Source organism: Megascapheus bottae, chromosome 4 (assembly GCF_031878675.1).
Source record: "Megascapheus bottae isolate mThoBot1 chromosome 4, mThoBot2.hap1, whole genome shotgun sequence".
In the NCBI taxonomy this organism is placed as follows: Eukaryota; Metazoa; Chordata; class Mammalia; order Rodentia; family Geomyidae; genus Megascapheus; species Megascapheus bottae.
In genome coordinates, this window is record NC_143512.1 from 76,351,294 (window position 1) to 76,374,606 (window position 23,313).

General features: G+C 43.1%; 1 protein-coding gene across 1 annotated transcript in view; it reads left to right on the forward strand.

The window, feature by feature from the left end:
• Myo10 (myosin X) overlaps window positions 1-23,313 on the forward strand; it is an 87,994-nt gene that overhangs the window by 18,048 nt on the left and 46,633 nt on the right. The window contains exons 11-12 of the mRNA XM_090332105.1: window positions 2,573-2,681; window positions 4,484-4,564. Of these exons, the coding sequence (XP_090188231.1) occupies window positions 2,573-2,681; window positions 4,484-4,564 (190 nt within the window). The remainder of the gene's footprint in view (window positions 1-2,572; window positions 2,682-4,483; window positions 4,565-23,313) is intronic.

A 23,313-nucleotide genomic window follows, 5' to 3' on the forward strand; every position in this document is an offset into this window, starting at 1 on the left:
GTGTTAGCCAAAGTGCTGAGTGTTGAAGGCCTTGAGGACTCACGGTTTATAGCATTATTGGCTATTTTCATTTCTAGTTAAGTTTTCAGACCTATTATAAAGAAAGGATTGCTTCAAAGCAATGGTAGCCTGCTGTCTTTTAGAGAAATTTTAGGGTGTTAGAGTGAAAGTGATAACGTTTAGATAAAAGCCATTTATTAAGTATATAGAAGCTGATTGGGACTCTGGACCCCAGCAGGACTAGGGTCTTGGGGTGCCTCGGAAACAGCCTGATGTCCAGATGTCCCTTTACTTTGAGGTCTCTGACCTTTGACAGTTTTGTTTTGTTTCGTTTTTGCCAGTCCTGGGGCTTGAACTCAAAGCCCGAGCACTGTCCTTGGGCTTTCTCAAGGCTAGAACCTACCACTTGAGCAACAGCATCACTTCTGGCTTTTTCTATGTATGTGGTACCAAGGAATCGAACGTGGGTCTTCGTGCATACTAGGCAAACACTTTACCACTAGGCCAAACTCCCAGCCCCTGACCTTTAACATTTTTGACCTTTGACATATTTGACCTTTGAATAGAATCCTAGCATCTTGTCAAGAGGTCAAAGCCCGTAGAGAACTTAAGAGAAAGAACATTAGAGAACAAAAGTAGGAACACATTGTCCAGAGAAAATACCATCACTGCCATCTTGGGGAGAAGGAGGATGCGTGGACTTTCTCCTCAATTTTCTTGGTGACAGTACAGCCCTTCAGCCCCACAGATTTTTGGTGCCAAGAAGATCAAAGATTACTGAGATGTCTTTTGCCTTGTTGAGAGTGAAACTTTTGAGTTTCATAGAACATCTGAGAAGCAGCAGCAGTGGCAGTTCTTGCTGTACTCAGAACCCCAGTCTTTTGCTTGTATTTTCTTTCTTTCTTTCTTTTTTTCTTTGTCAGTCATGGGCTTGAAGTCTGGGTCTGGGCGCTATCCCTGAGCTCTTCAGCTCAAGACTACCGCCCTACCCACTTCTAGTTTTCTAGGGATTAATTGGAGATAAGAGTCTCACATTCTTTAGTGCCTGGGATGTCTTTGAACCGTGATCCTCAGCTCTCAGCCTTCTGAGTAGCTAGGATTACAGCCGTGGGCCCCCACACCTGGTTTGCGTGCATTTTCTGATTTCATTCTTGCCACACCATTAAAGAGCAAATTTTGGAATTATCCTTGTATTTATATATGAAAAACAAAAACAGAAAAAAAGCTTCCGGGCTTGGTGGTATGTGTTTATAATCCCAGCTATTTGGGAGCTGGAGAGAGGAGGATTGCAGTTCAAGGCCAACCTAGACGAATTTTAGTGAGAGTCTGTTTTAAAAATAAGCTGTAGTGGCGGTAGATGCCTATAACTCCACCTACTGGGGAGATGGAAGGAGGATCTGAGGTCAGCTAGGGCTGAACATGGTTTGTGTTTGAGACTCTTATTTCAAATTAAGCACCCAAAGGCTAGAAGTGAAGCTATATGGTTCAAATTGGTAGAGTTCTAATCTTAAAAGGGCAGAGGATATGACTCCATGTTAAAGAGTGCTTGTCTAGAAAGTATAGGGCTCTGAGTTCAATCCTTAGTACCATCAGAAAAAATTTTAAAACTCAGATCTCTGGACATGAAGCTTTTTGCCCACAAGACCTAGCTAGAAAGTGATGAATGCTGAAGGCAGAATTTGAACCCTAGTCTGCCTCCATACAGATTCCAGCATTCCTCACTGGCACTATCATTAACTGGTCAGACCTTCACAGCTCTGTGTTGGGCAAACATACATTCATATCCATGGCTTCAGCATCCATAGTCAATCAACTTTGGGTTGAAAATTTGGGGAAGGGGGGGCGGGAGGGTAGCCCAGTGGTAGAGTGCTCCCTAGCCCGCACGTAGGCCTGGGTTGTGATTCCTTGGAACTACATACACAGAAAAAGCCAGAAGTGGCACTGTAGCTCAAGTGGCAGAGTGCTAGCCTTGAACAAAAAGTGCCCAAGGACAGTGCGCAGGCCCTGAGTTCAAGCTCCAGGACTGGCAAAAAAAGAAGGAAAAAAAAAAAAACTTGGGCAAATATGGAGTTTTTTTCTTGTCATTTTTCCCTAAAGAATATGCTGTTGTCATTTTTCCCTAAAGAATATACTGTTGCAGCGATTTGCACGTCATTGTTTTGGCTCACTGAGCTAATTTAAGGTGGAGGGGAGAATGTGCAGGCTCTATATATACAGCACCATTGTATGGAAGGGACTTGGCAACAGGGGGATTTGGGACAGCAGTCCTTGAGCCACTTCCCTGGCAGTCCTGAGGAATCCAGTGCTGGAGACAAAGCCCTCTCTTGGTGGCTGCCACCTGGGCTCACTGTCTTTCCAGGCCATTTATCTGTGGTGCCACTCCTCTCTGCCACTCTGAAGGCTGGCATGGATGTTCAAAGCCTAAAGCTGCCTGGAAGTGGGTCATTGCTCTCTCTGGAAGAGATGACTTTCCATTATCAGTGGAGAAAGGCGCTGTAATTCCAGTCACCAGGATGTGATCACTCAGTGTGTGGGTGTGTGGGCCTCACCATCCTGTCCCACCTTGACACAGGTTCGACTTCATCTATGACCTTTTTGAACATGTCTCAAGCCGCAACAACCAGGACACCTTGAAATGCGGAAGCAAACACCGGCGGCCCACAGTCAGCTCTCAGTTCAAGGTTGGTCTCCACTGCCAACTTGCTTTCACCCAGAAAACATTAAATGGGAATTGGGTGTGCATAAAGTCTAGGAGAATATTTTTTTTAATATCATGTTCTTAACATAGGCAGTGCTTTAAAAAGAATACATTTTTTGGGGCCGGGAGTTTGGCCTAGTGGTTAAAGTGCTTGCCTAGCATGCATGAAGACCCGGGTTCGATTCCTCGGTACCACATACATAGAAAAAAGCCAGAAGTGGTGCTAAGGCTCAAGTGGTAGAGCTCTAGCCTTGAGAAAGTCCAAGGACAGTGCTCAGGCCCTGAGCTCAAGCCCAGGACTGGCAAAAAAAAAAAAAAAAGAATACATTTTTGGAGTTATGGGTATAGCTCAGTAGTAGAATATATGCTTAGCTTGTGCAAGGTCTTAGGACCAAAAAAATTGTGTATGTCTAGATCTAAAAATACGGTGTGTTTCTTCCTAGGTCTGAATGTTTGTATTTTACCCAGATAAACTTACTCTGAGGAAGTGGTACTGTGGCTCATGCGGTAGGATGGTAGCCTTGAGCTGAAGAGCTCAGGGACAATGCCCAGGCCCAGAGTTCCAGCCCTACAACCAACAATAATAACAAAAAAAAATTATTGTAACTAGGAGTGATTATCAAGTTCTTATATAAATTAAATTTGCATCACTACTTTGTCCATGTGTCCAGAATTCAAGGAAAATTGATATTTGCATTTTTGATATATATAATTTTCAGAAATGCGAAATGTTTTATACAAAGGCCACACAAGACTTGAAACATTTTGGTCCATGATGGAACAAATATGTATACTTTTTCATATGCATCTCAGTAGCTATTCTTGGCTATCTACCTCTATTGATAATTTTATATAACCTTTGAATGATGTTAAAAAATATACGAATTGGGTGTTGGGAGTATGGCCTAATGGTAGCGTGCTTGCCTAGCATGCATGAAGCCCTGGGTTCAGTTCCTCAGTACCACATACACAGAAAAAGCCAGAAAAACAGTGATGCTGTGGCTCAGGTGGTAGAGTGTTATCCTTGAGAGAGCTCAAGGACAGTGCCTTGGCCCTGAGTTCAAGCCCCAGGACTGGGGGGAAAAAATCTAAATGGTCAGATGCTAATGGTGCACAACCAAAACCCTAGCGACTCAGAAGGCTGAGATCTGAGGATCATAGTTCAAAGCCAGCCTTGGGGAGGGGGGAAAGTATGTGAGATTCTTATCTCCAAATAACCCCCAGAAGTGGAGCTTTGGCTCAAGTGGTAGAGCACCAACCTTAAGAGGAAAAAGCCAAGCAAGAGGCCTGGGAGTGTGGCTTAGTGGTAGAGTTCTTGCCTACATGCATGAAGCCTTGGGTTTGATTCCTCAGTGCCATATAAACAGAAAAAGCAGGACGTGGTGGTGTGGCTCAAGTGGTAGAGTGCTAGCCTTGAGCAAAAAAAAAGCCCAGGTTCTGAATTTAGGCTCCAGGACTGACCAAAAACCAAACAAACACCAAGTAAGAGCAAAAGAACAGAATTCAAGCCCCGTATTAGCATGGGGGAGGGGGAGATAAAGATCCTCTTTTAAAGGAAGTAATAAGTGAGTTTTGTGTATTATGAAAAAATCAATTACAATGAACTACAATATCTCCTGTTTTAATTTATTTTGAAATGACATACTTAAAAATGAAAAACTTACTCCTATGATTTATGTTGTTCGGTTTTTTTATCCTTGTTTCTGGCAATTACATAGGACACCAAGAATAGAAAGAATGATGTCATAAGAGACTAAGTCAACTTATACTTTCTCCTTTCTATAGGACTCCCTGCATTCCTTAATGGCAACACTAAGCGCCTCTAATCCTTTCTTTGTTCGCTGTATCAAGCCCAACACACAGAAGGTAAGATTTATGATGAGGGGACCAGAGAGAAGTCACCCCTTGAAAAGACAACCTTCTAGGCTGGCTTCTCACAGATTGCTTTCTCCAAAGTCTTTCATTATGGATGGTTGGAAATGGATATGACATTATTGTAACCTGACATTAAATGAATTGCTCCTCTTTGTCCTCTTAGCCTGGTAGTCTGCTTTTGAGTGATGCCATTAAAGCTTTAGGATGAATCAATTTTAAAAGGAAACAGTTTGAAGCCTTTTCATTTGGTATTTGGTTTGTAATGTTTAGTCCTGGCTTCCAAATGGAATATGCATATTTAGGAAAAAAGAGAGAGTTGGTTTGAGTGGTAATTTTTTGCTCACTCCTTTTGCTTTATTGTTAGTTATGACAAATGAGTTATAATCTGAGAATTAGTACTGTAATGATTTGGTTATAACTGAGAAAACTTTAAAGTTATTTTAAGTTTAAATGTCTAGGCTCTGATTGTTTTTAATATTATCACTCAAAAACAACTGGAATTTAAAAACTACCTAAGAAAAGTAGAGTATTAGATTCTATTCAGTTGGTGAATCCAAGGCTAGATGGAGAACTTTCCTTAATGAATGAATACTGATTTGGCCGACAGCCTCTTTCGAAACCCTTCTATTCACACTGAAAGAGAAGGGATCCCCTCACCCTGGGATAGATGGTAGTTTCAATGAGAAGTTCGATCTTGATATTTTCCTATGAGACATGGGTTTATACTTGTTATGTAGTTAAAAAGCAGTTACCTTTGCCTTAATATCATGGTGGAGATATGGCTCAAATGGTAGAGTGCAGCCTTGAGTACAAAAAACCAAATCCTAGTAGGAGTCCCAGAGCTTACGCCTGAGTACAGACCAAAACAAAAAAACAAAGAATCGCAATGTCAGGTTGTTTCAACTGGATATACCTACTTAGTTTGTTAATGGCAAGAACTTAACATGTGTATGATTAAATGACTTTTTTTTCATGTTTTGGGATTTGAATTCAGCACCTCATATTTGCTAGGTAAAAAGTGCTTTTACTTGAGCCACTCTTTGACACTTTGGTGCAGTAGTTATTTCCTGAGATAGGGTCTCGTTTTTTTTGTTTTTGTTTTTGTTTTTTTTTTGCCAGTCGTGGGCTTGAGCTCAGGGCCTGAGCACTGTCCTTGGACTTTCTCAAGGCTAGAGCTCTACCACTTGAGCCTCAGCACCACTTCCGGCTTTTTTCTATGTATGTGGTACCGAGGAATCGAACCTGGGTCTTCGTGCATGCTAGGTAAGCACTTTAACCACTAGGCCAAACTCCCGGCCTAGGGTCTCGTTTTTATGGCTGGACCACTCTGTTCATGCATCTCTACATAAGTAGGATGGCAGGCATATGCCACGTGGTTGAGATGGAGTGTTGTGAACTTTTTGCCAGGGCTGGCCTCAAACTGCCATCCTCCCCATTGCCTCTCCCAAGGTGCTAAAATTATAGGCTTGACCCACCCAGCCCCTCCATACTACTTTTATGGATAAGATCAATAATAACATACACCTTTCATCTATTGCTCTTCCTGATTTGCATAACAATATGTGAGCATCTCGAAAATGAAAGCCTAGGGGCCAGGAGCGTGGCCTAGTGATAAAGTGCTCACCTAGGATGCACAAATCCATGTAGTTCCCCAGAACCACAGACACAAAAAAAGCCAGAAGTGGCCCTGTGGCTCAAGTGGCAGAGCAAAACGTGTCCAAGGACTCAGGCCCTGAGTTTAAGCTCCAGGACTGGCAAAAAAAGAAAATGAAAGCATACATGGTACATGGTTTTTGTTTGACTCATGTAGGAAATGAAGTGTTGGAACAACCCTCTCTGTTTAGAGCAATATGTCCTGGAAGCTGGTTCATATTCCAGGTGCTGTGTTTTATAAACCAGTATGCATTGGGAACTGGTGGCTCACATGTGTAATTCTAGCTGCTCAGGAGGCTGAGATCTAAGGACCAGAGTTCAAAACCAGCCTGGACAGCAAAGTTCATGAGGCTCTTATTTCCAGTTAACCACAAAAAACTGCAAGTAGAGCTGTGATTCAAGTGATAGAACACTGGACTTGATCACACATACACATGTCGAAGACTAGAGTTTAAGCCCTAGGACTGGTGCAAAGATAGATAGATAGATAGATAGATAGATAGATAGATAGATAGATAGATAGATAGTAGATCCATGCTGTACAGTATGTTAAGAAAGTGTGGCATTGCTTTTCTGGCATAGTCTCACATGAGAGGCTAAATCTTTCTTGGGAGTTCTCATTTTGTAATAGACCTCATGATACAGTATCTCATTACTGGAGCCACACATGAAATAGCTAGGGGTATAGGTATGAGTACAAGCGCCCAGCCCGTATCGTTCTTTAAACATCTATGCCTTTTCTCACTTTCTATTGCTGAATACCCTGGTGCACCTTTTACTTCCTACAGGTTAGCTGAAACTTCCTTTCCTTCCCTCGTGATATGACACATCACTGTGCAGACTGGCATCTGAGACTCAGTGAAATAGGAAGTGACCTGGCAGTGCCAATGTAAAGGCAGAAATTTCAGTTTGGAGCTCAGTCTTCCATGTTTTTGTTTTTGTTCTTGAATGGCATAGAGTTGTTAGATTTTCCTTCAAGTTGAGAACCCTTTTGAAATTAGTCCTGTTTGAAAACATTTCCGCAGCCAGAATATTGGAGAAATTAACTTCTTTTTTGGGAGACATTACTTCTCTTTGATGTTTATTTTTCCATGTTGAGATTTGATTGTGCCCAATTGCTTTGGTTTTGGCACTTTAAAAAGTGAGCCAGCTCAACTGTATGTTTCCATTTGACTTGGCTTCTGGCCCTTGACATCTGACTTGGTGTAGACATTCAATACTAGCAATCCAGCACCATAGACTGGAAGAAATGTTTCTGTGCCATTTTTAAAGGGACCCAGACAGAATGGTGAAGCCCTGGCTCAAGAGCTGACTTGTCTGAGGCCTAAAACGTAGGTGTGATTTATAAGTGTCAAGATGCCAATTAGAATATGAAAATGCCAAGTTACGACTCCATTAGCATTCATCTCGCTCCATGAAGACTGTAACTGCTGATTATGTGTGCTACGAAATACATATCTACAATTGTCATTTGGAGTTTATTAACCATTTCTTTAGTCCAATGATGGATTCTTCTGGAAACTTCCATAGGGAAAAAAATCTTGCCTTTCTTCTCTGCAGATATGAGGAACGCGTATTTCTAGCAGGGAGGAGATTACAGTCTCACCTTTCCTCGTGTTCTCTTCCTGTCACTCATCATGGGAACTTGGGCACACTATTCAGATACAGGGGCTTGTAGGAGCTTTGGACATCATTCCTCCGTGAGGATTGTGGTTTTGGCAGACAATAGAAACCTCCTCCCCATCCCCCCCGCCCCCCAGCTAAAGTGATTTTTTTTAAAAGAGAATGAGATAAGAGTAACAGCTGCAAAGGTTCTGGCCTGGGAGCTGGCATTAAAATTATTGAAGATAGCAACATTTGTGTTATTAAGAACATTCTCAAAATTCACCCACGGTCGCAGTGAACAGACCACGTAGCTGGCAGAACAGTCTTCTGCCTGGCCTTGGGGAGTCTTTGAACCCTGGATAGACATTTGAGCCTGAAGACTTTGGGTTTTGTTGTTTGGGTTATTTGGGTTTGTTGTTGTTATCATTCGGATTTGAATGTGTGTGTGTTTTCATTTGGGAAAAAGGATGGACACAAGGAGAGACTGTTACTAAAATGCTAGAATATGCATGTCAGTTCAATTCAACACATGGCCTTATTTCCTTTCTGTAAGTAGGCTTTCACAAATTTTGAGTATTATATGAATGGCAGATACTAGTTCTGTTGAGAAAGCCTGTGGCACCAAGTTTGAAGCAGATTTTTTTTTTTAAATCCCTCTTGTCCAGAGATGTTCTGTAGGTAGTTTTTGGTTCAGATAGCTCTACAGGCTGTAATCTGTTCCTGAGCCCAGAATCTTCAGAGTTCATGAAGGGCAAGTCTGTCCTCAAGGTGATTTCTGGTTGGGTGATGTAGCCTTTCAGCTTTTCTTTTCTTATGTCAGTCCTGGGGCTTGAACTTAGGGCCTGGGTTCCCTCTGAACTTTTGTGCTTAAGGCTAACAATCTATCACTTGAGCCATAGCTCCATTTCCAGTATTTTTTGGTAGTTAATTAGAAATAAGAGTCTCATGGATTTTTCTTGCCTGGGTTGGCTTTGAACCATGATCCTCAGATCTCATCTTCCTAAGTAGCTAGGATTATAGGTATGAGCTACCAGCTTTCCGCTTTTTTTTCTGTTGAGACATATTTGGCAGTCCAGTTGCTAGACCAAAGTATCCCCAGGTGACCACTGGCCTTCCGAGTCAAGAAAGACCTGCTTGGTCACAGAGCAGAACATCTATCTCCCTGAGGGCCTGTTTGGCCTGTGATCTCTCCCTGCCTGATATTTTAGCAAATGAGTTCTAGTCAGAAAAGTCTTTCATTAACATTCCTCCACCCCTCCCCACTCCACGAGGAGGAGCAGGAAAAAATTAAAAAGGGAACACACTGATAAGTAACAGGGAAATGTCCTTGTGAGAAACCCCAGATACAGACTGTGATACAGGCCTCATTGCTGCAGAATCTGTTGTAGAGAGCCATTCGCCACATACCCAGCTACTTCTGCTTAAGGAGGTAAATCTTCCAGATTCCAGCAGCAGCAGCTTAAAATCCTAGCTTATGTGACAGTATCATTCAAGATTCTGTCAAGTCTTCTCCAGAAAAGCCAGGAATGAGGTCTCCCTGAACTCCCTAGAGTAGGGTTTGGTAGAAGAAGGCCCTAGCCCAGGGGTGGCTTCTTAGAGTGACACTTATCTGAGATAGGAGGAAGGAGATGGAGGCATCAGTCTGCTGGACTGCAATTATGTATGTTGGAAAATGGAACTTAAAGTGGCAGGACAAAGCTGGAAAGACTGGGCTTTGTCAGTGAAAGGTCTGGAAGCATCCTGTCTCTAACCCTACAACACATCAACCATCTCACAAAGATGATTGCTCCCCAGGATTTGAAATGTTAGTGCTTGTCACCTGAGTGGATCCTGGTGGTTCACACAGGGAACTATGCCCCAACATTTTGGACACAGAGGTATAGTATCTTGATGAGTGAATTCCATGAGTGGAACACATTTAATCCTAATTTACATTTATATTTGTATAACCTATGTGTTCCCTGCTACTTTGTTTTCTTCTCTTCCGTCCCTCTCCCCCTCCCCCCTCCCTCTTTCTCCTTCTCTTTCTCCCTCTCTCCCTCTTCCTCTCCCCCTCTTCCCCTCCCCATTTTCTTTCCTTTCCCCTTTCCCCTTTCCTTTCTTTTCCTTGCTGGTCCTGGGGCTTAAAATTGAACAGGACCTGGGCACTGTCCCTGAGTATTTGTGCTAAAGACTGGCTCTATTCTAGCACAACTCCACTTCTGACATTTTGATGATTAACTGGAGATGAATCTCTCAGACTTTGCTGCCTGAGCCAGCTTTAAATTGTGACCCTCAGATCTCGGCCTCCTGAGCAGCTAGGATTTCAGGTATGAGCCACCAGCCCCCAGCTTACTATTTTCAAGTTATTGTTTGCCTTCTTTCTTCTTTTTTCCCCTTTTTTGTAATACTGGGTTGAACTCAGAGAGACTTACTAGGCAGGTGCTATGCCACTTGAATAACAGTGGTGATTGCTTTAATCATTTTTTTAGTTAGGGTCTCACATTTTTGCCTGAGGCTTGCCTGGATTATAATCTTCCTATTTACACCTTGCCCTTTTTACACCTTTGTGTAGTGTGGATACAAGACATGGCTATTTATTGGTTAACATGGGGGTCTTCTTGCTACCTTTTTGCCTGAACTTGTGTCATATTTCGGTCCCATGACCTCTCGAGTGGCTAAGGTGACAGACTTAGGCCATCCCAGCCATCAACACTTAGGCACTTTGTCATCTTCACTGCTAGGTTATTTATTTTTTATTGTGTCATGTTTGTCTCTGGGGCTATCGTGGATTTGTATACTTGGAAGTTACTCAAGGGATATACCAAAGGTCAGAATGGAGTGGCATCCTTAATATGTACCAGTCCTATGTTACCATATTGCACTCCACTCGTTTACCTCCCTCAGCTGACCCCCTTCTCAGATGCACCAGGCCTAGGGCCTAAGACACTTGAAACAACCAAGGCCGACATCAGTGGCCCCTTCACACACACTTTTTCCTCTGAGGGTGCTACCTCACATTCTAGTACTATGATTTCTAGATGCACAGACATTCCCCACAGGAACTTTGTTTTCCACCTTGTTAGGCAAGAACTTGCAAGTATCTTTCCCTGCCCCATAACAGGATGAGACACTGCATCTTAACATTTCCATTGAACTTCCAGAATCACAGATCATTTGTTTGGTATAAACCTTACCTGCCATTATGTTTGTTTGAGTCTAAGATTCCAGGACATAAAATGCACCGTTTTCTCTCATTGCAGAAGCAAAAGCACCACTATCTCATTAGAGGTGTGATGCTTTCTTACTACTTACTCCTCTTGGTGCCTTGAAGATATTTCATTTATCACAAGCATACACCTGGTCACTCTGTCTTCAGGTCTTTCTACAAATAAAGTTATTAATATAATAATTTTCTTTTTTAGGGGCCAGGAGTTTGGCCTAGTGGTGGAGTGCTTGCCTGGCATGCACAAAGACCTGGGTTTGATACCTCAGTACCACATACATAGAAAAAGCTGGAAATGGTGCTGTGGCTCAAGCAGTAGAGCTCTAGCCTTGAGAAAGCCCAGGGACAGCTCTCAGGCCCTGAGTTCAAGCCCCAGGACTGGCAAAAAATAGTAATAATAATAATTTTCCTTTTATTAAAGCTAGTGCTGGGACTCCAACTGAGGTCTAGGTCTGTCTCTGAGTTATTTTTCTCAAGGCTAGTGCTCTACCACTTGAGCCACAGCTAGCTTTTTGGTGGTTAATTGGAGATAAGAGTCTCAAGGACTTTCCTGCCCTCTTTTCTTTCTTTTTCCTTCCTTCCTTCCTTCCTTCCTTCCTTCCTTCCTTCCTTCCTTCCTTCCTTTTTTCCTGACCCCCCTCTTCTTCTAACTGCTCATTTGGCACATTTAATTAGCTTTCCTGTATGTAAAGGTACCTTCCTTTAATTTTTAAAAATCCTTTCTTGTTTATAGGGATGTTTTTATTTTTAATGAACAAAAACTACATTTCTGCCTTTTTATTTGATCGTAAGTCTCATGTGAAAGACTTATCCCTCTGGTGATGGTAATATGAGACCTGGTGAAACCTCTAAAAGGTAGGGGTGGGAGGCTGGTGGAAGGAAGTGAGCTCATGGAGGGGGTGTGTCCTTTTCACTTGGCTTCCTGTTCACCATGAGGCAGGCAGCTTTTTCTGGCTGTGTGCTCTCCACTGTCATGTTGTATGTCACTGGGGAGCCAGCTGATCCAGACTGACATTGTGAGCCCAAACAGACTTTGCTCCTTTGAATCCTTTATCTCAGGTGCTTTGTGACAGGAACAGAAACCTAATAGGTATGCCTTCCTAGTCTTCATCCATTGGAGAATAAAGTGAATGTGTCAGACATTTCTAATTTCTTACTCAACATATTTTTACTTCTGCAGTAATCAGCCTTCCTAGTCTAATTTTAATCTTTTAATTTTTGATCAAATCGTCAGTATAGCTCAAGTAATCTGTGGTACCTCAAGGCTCTTAGGGGTGAATGGGCTTTCCACCAGTTTTCCTTGCCTTCTTAATAATGGTTTGTTTTTACTTTTTTTGTTTTGTTTCCTTCTGTTTTCCCAGGGCCCCCTTTATCACTACTCTACCTCTACCTTGGGGGAGTGCACCCCCACCTCAGATTATTATCGATCTTCTGTGCCAGGGACTCCAAAGCTATTGCTGCTGTGCTGACATGTAGGGCCCTCACCCAGCCCATTGTGGTACTTGTGGCCTGGAGGGGCAATTACAAAGCCACTCAAGTGCAGGAGCCTTAAAGAAGCAGTGAGCTAAAATAGAAGATGAAAGGTATGCACCTAGATTTATCTTCAGCCTTTGGTTTACTAAGCCCTGAGTAGCACAAAGATAGTGTTCTAGTGTTCATGCCTCCAGCCATGTGTTTTGACAACTACACGTAGGATGGTTACATATGGTTCATGAAATCAGGCAGGCCTATAGAGTACTGGGAAATCATAGGACTTCTTATCTTTATAAGTTTAACTGCAATTTATGTTGTGTCATAGAAAAGTCTAAAACCGTTATCAGACCTTTTATCTTTTTTTATTGTTGTTGTTCTGTTTATGTGGTACTGAGGAATCGAACTCAGGGCTTCATGCATGTTAGGCAAGCACTAGCACTCTACCACTAAGCCACATTGCCAGTCCCATGTTTATCATTTCACTGTTGCTAGATAGGTTTCACTGCTGCTAGATAGCTGTAACTAGACTTTTGTTTCTTTCTTTGGTTTTGTTCTGTGATTTATTTGGTGTCGTTTGGTTGCATTCATTATGCAACCTGGCCTGGAACTCATGATCTTCTTGCTTCAGTCCAAAGTACTGAGCTTATAGATATATAATGCCATCCTAGTTCTTCCTTAAGTAGTTGTTGACATTGTTATAAAATGAAGAATGAACTTCTTTTCTTCAGCTTTTGTGTGTGTGCCTGCATGCGCTAGGCCTGGGCACTGTTGGTTTCAGGGCCTGGGTATTATCCCTGAGCTTCTTTTACTCAAGGCTAGAGCTGTACTACTTGAGCCACAGCTCCATAGCTAGCATTTTTGATAGTTCATCAGAGTCTTACGGGCTTTCCTACCCGAGCTGGTTTTCTTCAAACCTTAGTCCTCAGATCTCAGCTTCCAGAGTAGCCAGGATTACAGATGTGAGCCACTTAGCAGCCAGCATTTTTTCTCCCAGTCTTTAAATATTGGTTGACTTTGTTTTTATAACATGAAAAGGGGCTGGAAATGTAACTCAGTAGTAGCAGTGTGAACTAACAGAAGACTGAGTTTGATCTTTCAGTTACAGGATAAAAATTTCATGGGCACTGGTGTCTGACTCGTGTAATCCTACTTATTCTAATCCTACTTATTCAGAAGGCTGAGGTCTCAGGATCATGGGGTGAAACTAGCCTGGACAGGAAAGTTCATGAGAAGTTTTATCTCCAAATTAACCACCAAAAAGCAGGAAGTGGAGCTGCGCCCAAGTGGTGGAGCACCAGCTTTGAGCGGAAAAACCTAAGTGAGAGTGTGAGGTCTTGAGTTCAGACCTCAGCACATACAGTCGCACCCTCACACACATGCATACAAACACAACACCCAAAATAAATAACATTAGAGAAAATCAGAGGGATAACAGAGTTCCTATATCACAGACTCCCCACCCCTCTACCCTTTCCTTTTGGTAACATCTGGTGATAGCGTGGTTACATTTTGGGTACAGTATTATCCAAGTGCAGAGTTGATGTTGAGGTTCCTTACTCTTGTCATACTGGTTCTTTGAGTTTCAACAAATGCATACTGTTCTCAAAATACCAGATGTTCATAATCTGTTGATAATGTGATGAACATTTTCTCAAGTAATGTTTCACTTATTTCCGGACCCAAGGAGAAGCCTTGGGAATGAAGTTCCTGTTGTATTGATAAAAACATGCATAATATAGTTTGTAGGCGGAACTAAATGAAAAATAGGGTGGGTAGGGCAGGAACTTGATCGTTCCCTTAGCTTTGCTTGCTTACTAAGAAGTGAAGTGTTTGTAACTTCCAGTAATTCCTCCTGTTTTTTTCTGATTGCCTCCAGTGGTTAGCTTTGACCATCTCTTACAACTAGAGTATCCGTTGCTAAAGACTTCTTTTGACATTTAAAAAAAAATTTTTTTTAGAAGATCCTTAAAAAGGCAGCTTTACCTTTTCAGAAACTCTTGGTAAAGGCAGCACTGAAGCAACCATTCTTCTCCCCCCAAACAAAACAATCCCAGTAAACCCCTCTGTTGGCCCTTCAGTCCTGCTTGCCCAGTTGTCATGGTAACCAGCAGCACTCTGTAAAGACCAGAATAAATAGCCATAAATGAAGCTCAGCTCAAGTGAAAAGGGTTGGGTTCTCAGGATAGATTTTTCCCCAGTCAATGTTGAATTTTCTTGATTTTATCCTGAAACATTAAAAAAAAAAAACAACCCACCTAGAACATCTTTCAAAAATCAGGTATCTTTGAGCCCTTCTATGTATTTGCGTATTTGTTGCTTTGTGTTCAGGTGATTGGCTGCTTTTGTCACTATTGTCTCAACGATTACTCGCAGGCCAGCTCCTCCGGGCTGGACTTCCTCTGAGTAGAATCAGGAATGAATTAAGCAAGCACAGCCCTAGTCGCCACATAAAAGGCTGGGAACACAAGCTAGCGGAAGACAGCCGGGGGTTGTGTCTGTCAGTTTAGATGCTCTAGTCCAGACTGCCAAAGATGTAGCCGTTTCCAGTGGATAAAAGCTGAAGGGAAAAAAGAAAATCCAAGGTAGGGTGGGGATTTCCCCCCTCTTGTGTTGCTTAAAAGTTTCATGTACTTTGCTGGTGGTTGAGGTAGGGTAAAAAATCTCTAAGCACTGAAATGTTTAATAATGAGTAAGTGCCTCTTTTACTTGTCTACCCAAAGTTTGAATTGACTAATCCTTTGGTTTTGTTTTGTTTTGCTTTGTTTTTTAAAGGAAGGCATAACCTATTTATCAGATCAAGCGTTGATAACTGATTGTTTTTTTTTATGTCATCTATTGTAGGAAAAATCATTTTGAGTAGGTTGAAGAGAGGAAATTACTGGTGGTAATTTCTTTTGTTCCAGGTTACTTGAAAGCATTTGTCTCAAAATCATTTTTTAATAGCTTTCCTTAGAGCCTTGTTGCTTTTCCTAACCTTATGTTTTGTAGAAATGTTTGAAAACATCCTCATATGAGGGTCATGGTCTCTTTTTTAACTTTCATTCATAACACGCTTTATACATGTGGAAATGTGAAAATTTCCAAGCATTGAACACCCATTTGTTGAATGTTAGTGTGTTTGATAGTTTGGTACGGGAACACACCGGTGAGAATTGTGCAATATACTGGAGAAACAGAGAAGGCTAGTTTTTCTTGGCTGTGGCTTTTATTCTTCAAGCAACACCACATCCCCAGCGTCTGAAAGGCTGATTTTTGCCTGCTTGGGAGACTGCTTGGGTGGACATCCATTCAGTTGCTAAATAGGCTGAGAGGGAGGAAATGTTTGCGAATGTGAGGGCAGTTTTTAGGCTTGAAAAGGGGCTGGGGGGGGGGGGAGACTAGAATAGCAATGCTTCTGACTACTACTGGGCTGTAAACCTACTTTAGTGTAGATAAGATATACAGAAATGGAAGAAGATCTGGTGGAATGGAATTGCTAGCCTGTGAACTTAATTATACTCCTAAGGGAAAGGTGGCATGTAAGTCCTTTAGGGAAAAGTTCTACTCTGTTGTGTCTCACAGCACTGAAGTCTGCTTCTCCTGCCCCCACTTCCTGTGTAGTGTAAATACCTGCAGGCCTAGTTCACTTTCTGGTGAATGCCTGGCAGCTAGAAGGAGACACACAGGAAGATGGTGGACATTAGAACTCCACCTCCGACTAGGGAATTGCCAGCTGCCAACATGGGGCATATCAGGGTAGCCACAGCCCTCCAGCCCTTGACTTTGGACTCATCCCAGTGAACTTCCGGAATACTGTCCAGTGGGGATGGGAAATGCACCGGTACCTTCTGGTCACCTCCCACCCTATCCATTCCTCCAACTGAGGCAGATATTTTTTATTGTTCCCTGGGATCAGAAGCCTGGCCAGGAGTATTTTCCTGGGCAATTACCCTTGCACGGCCCAGGCCCACCCCAGACCCACCCCCACCACATTGTATGTCTTCTCCTAGTGACCTTGTTCAGGAATTCCCACTGTTCATCTAGCAGCTCTTCAAGGGACTGCGGTATCCAAATCCCCCACAGCCAAACTACCAGCACCCTGTGACTTTGGAGCAAGCACAGGCTGGATTTGAAGCGAGACTGAAAGGATGTGGGTATGGAGTCCCAGGACACGGACCCAGGCTCTAAAGTTCCCAGGTTTAGTCTGGCCATGTGCTTCTCTGTGTTTCCACTCTCTTACTAATGTTCCTCTTGCTGGTCTTCCATCCAGGGTGTGTGTGTATGGGGTGGGCTCCTTTTTCCCCTCCACAAGCCACCACCTCCCTGACACTCAGAAATATATAGGCCAAGTGCTGGCGTATGCCTATAATTTTAACTACTCAGGAGGCTGAGATCTGAGGATCACACTTCTAAACCAGACTGGGCAGGGAAGTCCATAAGAATCCAGTTAACCATCAAAAAGCCAGAAGTGGAGCTGTGGTTCACATGGCAGAGTTTTGGCCTAAAGTGGAAAAAGCTAAGAGAGACTTCATAGGATCTGAGTTGACGCCCCAGTATTGTCACAAAAAGAGAGGGGGGTGCGGGGGAGAAGGAAAAGATAGGAAGGGAAGAAGAAGGGAGGGGGAAAAAAGAAAGAAATATACTAGAAAGAATAGAAATAAAGATAAAAAATATCACAGAGCAGTAGTTTCTGGCTTTCATTTCTACTTATTCCCGTATGAAGGCAATTCTTACTGACTTAAAATATTTGGAAAAATGTATTTAAATTGGGGCCGAGAGTTTGGCCTAGTGGTTAAAGTGCTTGCCTAGCATGCATGAAGACCCGGGTTCGATTCCTCGGTACCACATACATAGAAAAAAGCCGGAAGTGGTGCTGAGGCTCAAGTGGTAGAGCTCTAGCCTTGAGAAAGTCCAAGGACAGTGCTCAAGCCCAGGACTGGCAAAAAAAAAAAATGTATTTAAATTACAATTGTAATGCTTTTTCTCATAACTGTAGATTCTATTGGAGGCTAAACTTTAAGGTCAAATGCTATGAATAGATTATTTCCTTTATTTGTTACGATAAACAATGCTTCTACAGTATCCATATGCACAAATACTATTTCCCTAAATTCATGGAAGTCTGTTTGCTTAATCAGAGAATGTGTGTTGGTTATGACATTGATGTATGCCTAATAGCCAAGTTGCCTTCATGAAAACCAATAACAAGATTTTTTACACTGGATGTGAAGAGACTTTAAGAAGGCTCTGGTGATTCATGCCCATAATTTTAGCTACCCAGGAGGCTGGGACTTGTAGGATTTAAAAGTCTGAGAGGTTCCTCTTTAATTAACCAGCAGAAAAGCCAAACTGGAGGCTTAGCTTAAGTGGTAGAACAACAGCCGTCAGCAGAAAAAGTCAAAAGCTAAGGGAATATGTGAGATACTGAATTCAAGTCTTGGTTTCAATGTGTGTACCTGCATGCTCACATGGGCACCCAATAAGAAAATAATAGATCTTTTAGTAGAAAAACACACACACACACACAAAAAAAAGAAATTACTGCAAAGGGGACTGCAAATGTAAAATATTCTTAGAAGTATAATTAAAGAAACACAAGTTAAAATCATGAGATGGAGCGGGGAACGTGGCCTAGTGGTAGAGTGCTTGTCTAGCATGCACTAAGTCCTGGGTTCAATTCCTCAGTACCACATACACAGAAAAAGCTGGAAGTGGTGCTGTGGCTCAAGTGGTAGAGTGCTAGCCTTGAGCCAAAGTGCCCAAAGTCAGTGCCTAGGCCCTGAGTTCAAGCCCCAGGACCAACAGAGAGACAGAGACAGAGAGAGAGGGGGGGGGGGGGGAGAGAGAGAGAGAGAGAGAGAGAGAGAGTCAGAGAGACAGAGAGAGAGAGAGAGACAGAGAGACAGAGAGAGAGAGAGAGACAGAGAGAGAGAGAGACAGAGAGAGAGAGAGAGAAATTTTGCCATCATGGGGACTAAACTGTCCAAACAGGAGACAAGCTCCTGTTATATAAGGCCGGGCTTGCCTTAATTCCATGCTGGCCCCAAACTGCTGGTCCTCCTGACGCATAAGAGTTCACCACCACACCCAGCTTGGGCTGTTCTGTAAGAACACAGGCCAGGGGCTCTGATGATTGGAGAAACTGCCAGTAATGTGTGCTCTGCGATCTCACGTTGCAGCCATTTCTCAGGATAGGATATTCACTCTGTGGGGTTGTTTTGTTTGTTTGTTTTGGTAGTGGGGCTTGAACTAGACACTGTCCCTGAGCTTTTCCATTTGAGGCTAGTTCTCTACCTCTTTGAGCCACAGCACCACTTCTGGTTTTCTGATGATTTATCTGAGATAAGAGTCCTAGCCTGGGTTGACTTCTAAGAATGATCCTCAGATCTCAGCTTCTGGGTAGCTAGGATTATAGGCATGAGCCACCAGTACTTGTCTCCTGTGGGTTTTTACACACACACACACACACACACACACACACACACACACACACACACACACACGTATCAAGATTCTCTTCACTGTTTGGTAGTTTCTGAAAACAATCCAGGTCTATGGGATCAAGGCTTCCATAAGTATTTTTCTGGAAGCTACATGTTGCAGTTTTTCTCTAGCCTTCCCCTTCTAATCTTAACTCCACCCGGAGGCCCTGGCACCGCTAAGCGCCCCTCCTTCCTGGCACCTCTGACCAACCCTGCCTCCCCACCCCCACGCCATGCTTCTGACTGGTTCCCCTCAGTGGAGGCCTGGCCTCAGGCTCTGCCCAGCCTGCTCCCCTGCCAGTCCTGAGAGACGCCCCTTGGCTTCTTCAGCTCTGGCTGGGTGAGTACCTGCCCTTCCCGCCCGGAACTCTCCTCCAAGCTCTGGCCTCAAGGTCCCTCTTGATTCTCTAACCTACTTTTGCTGCTTCCGTTCCCTGGGTTTCTCCTGTGCTGGACTGTGGAGCGCTTTGAATTGAGACGTGTCTATAATAGTCAGATCCCGCTCCCATCCTCTGAGGTGACCCTTGCTGAGAGCTTATCAGCCTTGGTGCTCCTGGCACTGTGGGCTGACATTTTCATTGCTGGGGAGTCTAGTCTATGCTAGCCACAGGCCAGGAGCTTGTGCTAGCCTCTCTTTGGAGTGTTTCCAGACAAAATCCAGGGTCTGGGAAAATACTTATTTGAGTACCAGTGACACTCACTTCTTATATTGTCATTCTTTATGTTGATTTGTCCTTTGGAATGTATACACAAGTGAAGAATTTATTACAACATTTGCTATTGCCTTTAACCTTGATTTTTTTTTTATTTTTACTATATTTCTGGTGCGAATATTTTCCACATTTTCTAGATCAATTTGAGTCATTACATTGGACATATATTGTTTTCTTTCCTAATAAGTCTTGATAGAAATTCAGAAACACAAGGAACAGAAGGCGTGAGGGCAAAGGGAAGGGCATTTACGCCTGCTGTGGCCCCATGCTCCCCTTTGTCAGATGAATGTCTGCCCCAGTTTCAGCTCATCTGAAAGAATGAAGCAGTTCATTAAAGCACGCCAGATGCTTCATGTGTCAGTACTGTACTTCAAAAGTACAGTGACAATGTGTAAGGTCTGCTGTTAGAAATGGAAGCAAAGCAACCCTGTGGAAGATGTTAGGAGGATGAGAAATTTACCTGAAAACATGTTTTTTAGGGCTTCTTTCCTGAGTGTTTTTTTATGTTTTTTATTTTATTATTATATTTTTTAATGTGCCAAACTGGAGCTTGAACTCAGGGACTGGGTACTGCCCTTAGATTTTTTTTCCACCCAGGGCTCTATCACTTGAACTATATTTTGACTTCTGGATTTTATTGTATTTTATTTTTGGTGGTTAAGAGACTTTGTATCCTAGCTAGTTTATAACTATCCTCGTCAGATCTCAGCCTCCTGAGTAATTAAGATTACAGGCATGAGCTACCTTCCCCTGGCTTCTAGGGTCTCCAAGTAAGAGCTCTTAGATGAACAAGAAAATATATGTGAATGTATACAAGTAGCTTTGGATAACTGAGATTTCACCTCTCAATTGAATATTCAAAGGACCAGGATTTGAACATGAAATCTTTTAGGCATGTGTTGATCTTCTAAGTGAACAGAAGTTTACATTGGGTTCTTTAGTGTGTAAGTAGAAGACTTAGATTTTGCTGAGCCTCAAAGGATGTCTATGGGATTATTGAAGCTAAGTATAAAGCATCACCAGTACGGTGTTCATTGTGGTCTGGGGAACTGAAGAAGGGAAGTTGAGCCTTTAATGCTGGCCTGGGCTGGAGCCTGGGCCAGTTTCCAATGGAGTGCAGGTGCTCCTAGCCTCCCAAGGCTTTTTCAGAGAGACACCTTGCAAATTAGGGAAATGAGGTCCTCTGTAAGTGGAAGGACTGGTTGGACCTGGTGGTGACATCATTCGACTCCAATGTTCAGGGTTCTAACGCAGCCCATCAGAGCTAAGGGCCAGGCAAGAATCAAACATAGACAAAGAATACAAAAGCTGCACAGTTTTTTGGGCCAGCCTTGTGGCAGGAGCAGGTGGCCCACTTTGGTTCAGTCCCTCCTGCTATGTAGGCCAGGCCAGCCGGCACATTCCCTGGTGGACACAACCACAGCTTTCCACCATGGGCCACGGGGTGAAAGTCTTTCCCTTCCCATGCCCAATTAAAAAAATTAACGACCACACAATTGCTATTTGTTCTCCATTACTCACCTAGCCTGCTAGAGCAAATCCACTCTACTTGTTACAGCATGTTGCGATAAAGTGTGTAAATGATTGAGAAGGCGGTCGGGGAATATTTAAAGAGCCTTTAGCAGCTCTCCTGGCTGCACAGTCTTTTTTGTGTCTGTTTGTTCAGTTCATTTTGTAGCCTTATCCTTACAACTCGGCTTTCTCTGAAGGCTTCTCACTGTCTGAGCTCACAGGCCCTGAGGAGTGGCCATCCCATCTCCAGGGTAGACGCAGGGAGACAGGCTACCTGCGTAGCCCAGAAGAATTTTGTTCCATCCCCCAGAGCTTGGTGGCAGAGGCCTTCACAGTTTTCCAAGAACAAATTGGTTTTGTTGCGATGTATGCAGTGAATCAAGCCATCGAATCTGCATTTAGACGAAATAGTTATCTTGGTGAACACACAGGCTACTCAAAATGTTTCTAAGGTCACGTGCTTGGATCCCAGTGAACAGTGAGAGATCTACAGGAGGCGGTGGCCTGGCTTTCATTAGTCATGTCATTGAGTGAGTGTGTTACCATCACACTCAGCTTAGGTGGATGATATGAAGACAAAATTCACATGTTTTAGGGAGGATGTAGGGATTTACTATGAATGTCTGCAAAGAGCCTCCGTTCTGACTCGGTGCCGTCACAGGGATGGTCCCAGCGGCTGATAAGCAACCTTCCTTATGATAGAAGGAAGCATTACTGGTGTCTAGAACTCTGATATTAATTGTGGGCCAACCCAGCTCAAGAGGGGTTCCTTTTTTTTGTTTCCAAAATTGGTAATTTGAATGTATTCACCAATGAATTCAGCAGCACACTTGCAATTAGAATTTGCAAAGAACATACATTCATTGTAGGCTAGACACTTGGAAGGACCAATCCTGGAAAAACTATTATGGTACTGCCAGCTCTTTTTTTTTTTTTCCCAGTCCTGGGCTTGAGCTCAGGGTCTGAGCACTGTCCTTGGACTTTCTCAAGGCATAGCACTCTACCACTTGAGCCTCAGCACCACTTCTGGGTTTCTTTTTATGTATGTGGTACCAAGGAATCGAACCCAGGTCCTTGTGCATGCGAGGCAAGCACTCTACTACTAAGCCAAACTCCCGGCCTTGCCAGCTCTTTAAATCTGAGCTGGGGATTGGCCAATGGTTACATCAAGTCAGTAGGGCTGTTAACAGAAGTGGGTGGAAGGTGGCATTCCAAGGACAGGTGAGGGAAAGAATGTAATTTGTACAAGCTTCCTTTTCTGTGCACTTTTTTAGAAAACCTTTATCCTGTTATTTATTGATTTTATAGTGATGAAGATCAAGCCCAGCACCCAGTCCCTGACACACAGGACTCTCTACCACTGATCCTACCTTCCCAATCCTCCTTTAGTTTAGTGCAGTTTTCACTTTTTTGCAGAGACTGTCAGTTGTAGATGAGGCCAGTGTGGTACTGCCTACGTGGGACACTTTCCTAAAGTCGGGCTCTAGAAGGGGGCGCTCAGATTTAAGCAGTTTCAATTGCACAACTCAAGGCAAGATGGGCTGACTGGATTCTTTGAGGCCGTCCTTTCCAGACCCCTGAATGGAGTCCTGGGGCGTGCCCCAGGACACAAATAGCCTGGCCTTTGAGTGTTGCCTGACCTCTTGTTTCCTAGCAACTCCTAGCTGCTCCTCTTAATATTTTGTGGTATTTCTAATTTATACTTAGCAAATATTGGCTGTGATGGCAGGCTGGCTGACTTCCCATTATAACTAGCAAACAACCACTTTAATACATGAATTAAGCCAGGGAAAGGACTCCTAGGACCTGAGCTCACCAGTGTCCTCTCCCTAGATCTTCCTGTATTCTGGCAGCAGAATTCACAAAGGATTTGTCAGGGAAAAGTGCTAAGCTTGGCACAATGCATGGAGCAGTTACCAAGTAAAAGTCTCATGATTTTCTTTTTCTTAGTATGGCTTCATGAAGTTATCTATATTCATTATTGAAAACTTTTTTTTTCTGTAACATATATATGGTGCCTGTCCTGAGACTTGAACTCAGAGCTTGAGCACAGTCCCTAAACTTTTGTGTTCTTTGTGCCACTTGAGTCATAGCTCCACTCTCACTTTATGGTGGTTA